This window comes from Otolemur garnettii, unplaced genomic scaffold (genome assembly GCF_000181295.1).
Source record: "Otolemur garnettii isolate 467f Iridium unplaced genomic scaffold, OtoGar3 scaffold00044, whole genome shotgun sequence".
NCBI classification, from domain to species: Eukaryota; Metazoa; Chordata; class Mammalia; order Primates; family Galagidae; genus Otolemur; species Otolemur garnettii.
The window spans coordinates 9,211,804-9,213,367 of record NW_003852439.1 but is presented as its reverse complement, the minus strand read 5'-3'; the positions used below and the strand labels follow the sequence as shown (position 1 = coordinate 9,213,367).

Below are 1,564 nucleotides of genomic sequence, written 5' to 3'. Positions count from 1 at the left end.
AAGTAGCTAGGACTACAGGCACCTGCCACAATGCCTGGCTATTTTTTGGTTGCAGCTGTCATTGTTTGGCAGGCCTGGGCTGGATTCAAACCCGACAGCTCAGGTGTATGTGGCTGACACCTTAGCCAGGCGTCCTCAAACTACGGCCTGTGGGCCACATGCAGCCCACCTAGGACATTTATCCCGCCCGCTGGGTGTTTTTGCCACTACTGCCTGTCCTGCTTAGCAGCCGACTCATTCCGGGCCCGCAGTCCGGCCCTCTAACAGTCTGAGGGACAGTGAACTGGCCCCCTGTTTAAAAAGTTTGAGGACCTCTGCTTTAGCCACTTGAGTCACAGGCGCCGAGCCTTGCCATACTTTTTAACAAGGCAGAAAAATAATTTCTAACTTTATCCAAGCTTCCCCAGCCATTCACTCTGTCTCTGGGTCCACATAACTCTGTAACTTCTGTTTAAGTTCCTAGAGACAAAGAATAAAACTTAAAAGTCTCTCCTCCCTTTTTCTTGGGGGAAGGGAGACATGTCTCCATCTTCTGGGTTTCTGAAGCTTGGGCAGGGGTAGAATGTGCTTAATGACAGCAGTCTCTAGATCCGAATTCTAGATTTGGAGGATCTAATAAGTGACCTAACATTCCCAGGCTGACTTTATTCATCCTTAAAACTGACACAATCTAAGTGTTAGCCACACAGAGGTGCTGGGGGATTAGTGAAGTACTACAAAGAAAGGGCCTGGGGGCCAGCAGCCAGCATCTCAACTGTGGCTCTCCATGTAATTGCCAGCAAGCCTCAGTGTCTCTGACTAGAAAATGGGACAATACAGCAGACCTCCCAGGACCACTTAGAGGATGAGATGGGACAATGGAAGTAATGTGCAGAGTACAAGGCCAGGAGCTCAATAAGCTATCAGTAAATGTGAGCTGGTATCATAATTAGGGATCTTCATATTCTCTGGGAAGGAGGCTTCAGTTTCCAAAAGCATGTTTCCTTATCTCTTTTTTCATGGGGAAATAAACACATACTGTCAAGGATACTGTCTGCCCTTTGTGTACTGGAAAGACCTTGTCCCGTAGGCTTGAAGGAGCAACCACTGATTCCCTGAAGACCTTCTTCTTTGGCTATTCCAACCTTGCTTAGCTGTCACCCAGTCCAGGTCCCTCTCACCTGCCCTGAAGGCCAGCCCTACTGTGGCAGGGGCCTGTGGCCGTGCTGTTTGGCTGGTGAAGCCACATTCGCCCAGTGTCTTGCCATCATCCAGGAGCTGGTCATCCTAAAGAGAAAAGCAAGGTCTTGGGAGAGGGTCCAGGAAGTCTGAATCCCAAAGACCTCTCTGGCCAGCAACTGTACTGAAAGTCAGAGAAGGAAAGAAAGACCACCCTAGTGTATTATCAAACATGTAAATTCCAGGGTAACAGCCAAGAATTTCCAAGTCAGGACTTCTTGTGGTGGATGTCTAGAATGTGTTGTCTGGCGGAGTGGTCACCCCTATAATCCTAGCACTCTGAGAGGCTGAGACTGGTGGACTGCTTGAGTTCATGAGTTCAAGACCAGCCTGAGCAAGAGCCCCC

The 1,564-nt window shown here is 49.2% G+C and overlaps 1 protein-coding gene across 1 annotated transcript in view; it reads right to left on the bottom strand.

Moving 5' to 3' along the window:
• Positions 1-1,564, bottom strand: part of ELOB (elongin B) — a 23,333-nt gene that overhangs the window by 2,765 nt on the left and 19,004 nt on the right. The window contains exon 2 of the mRNA XM_012805698.2: positions 1,161-1,266. Within this exon, the coding sequence (XP_012661152.1) occupies positions 1,161-1,266 (106 nt within the window). The remainder of the gene's footprint in view (positions 1-1,160; positions 1,267-1,564) is intronic.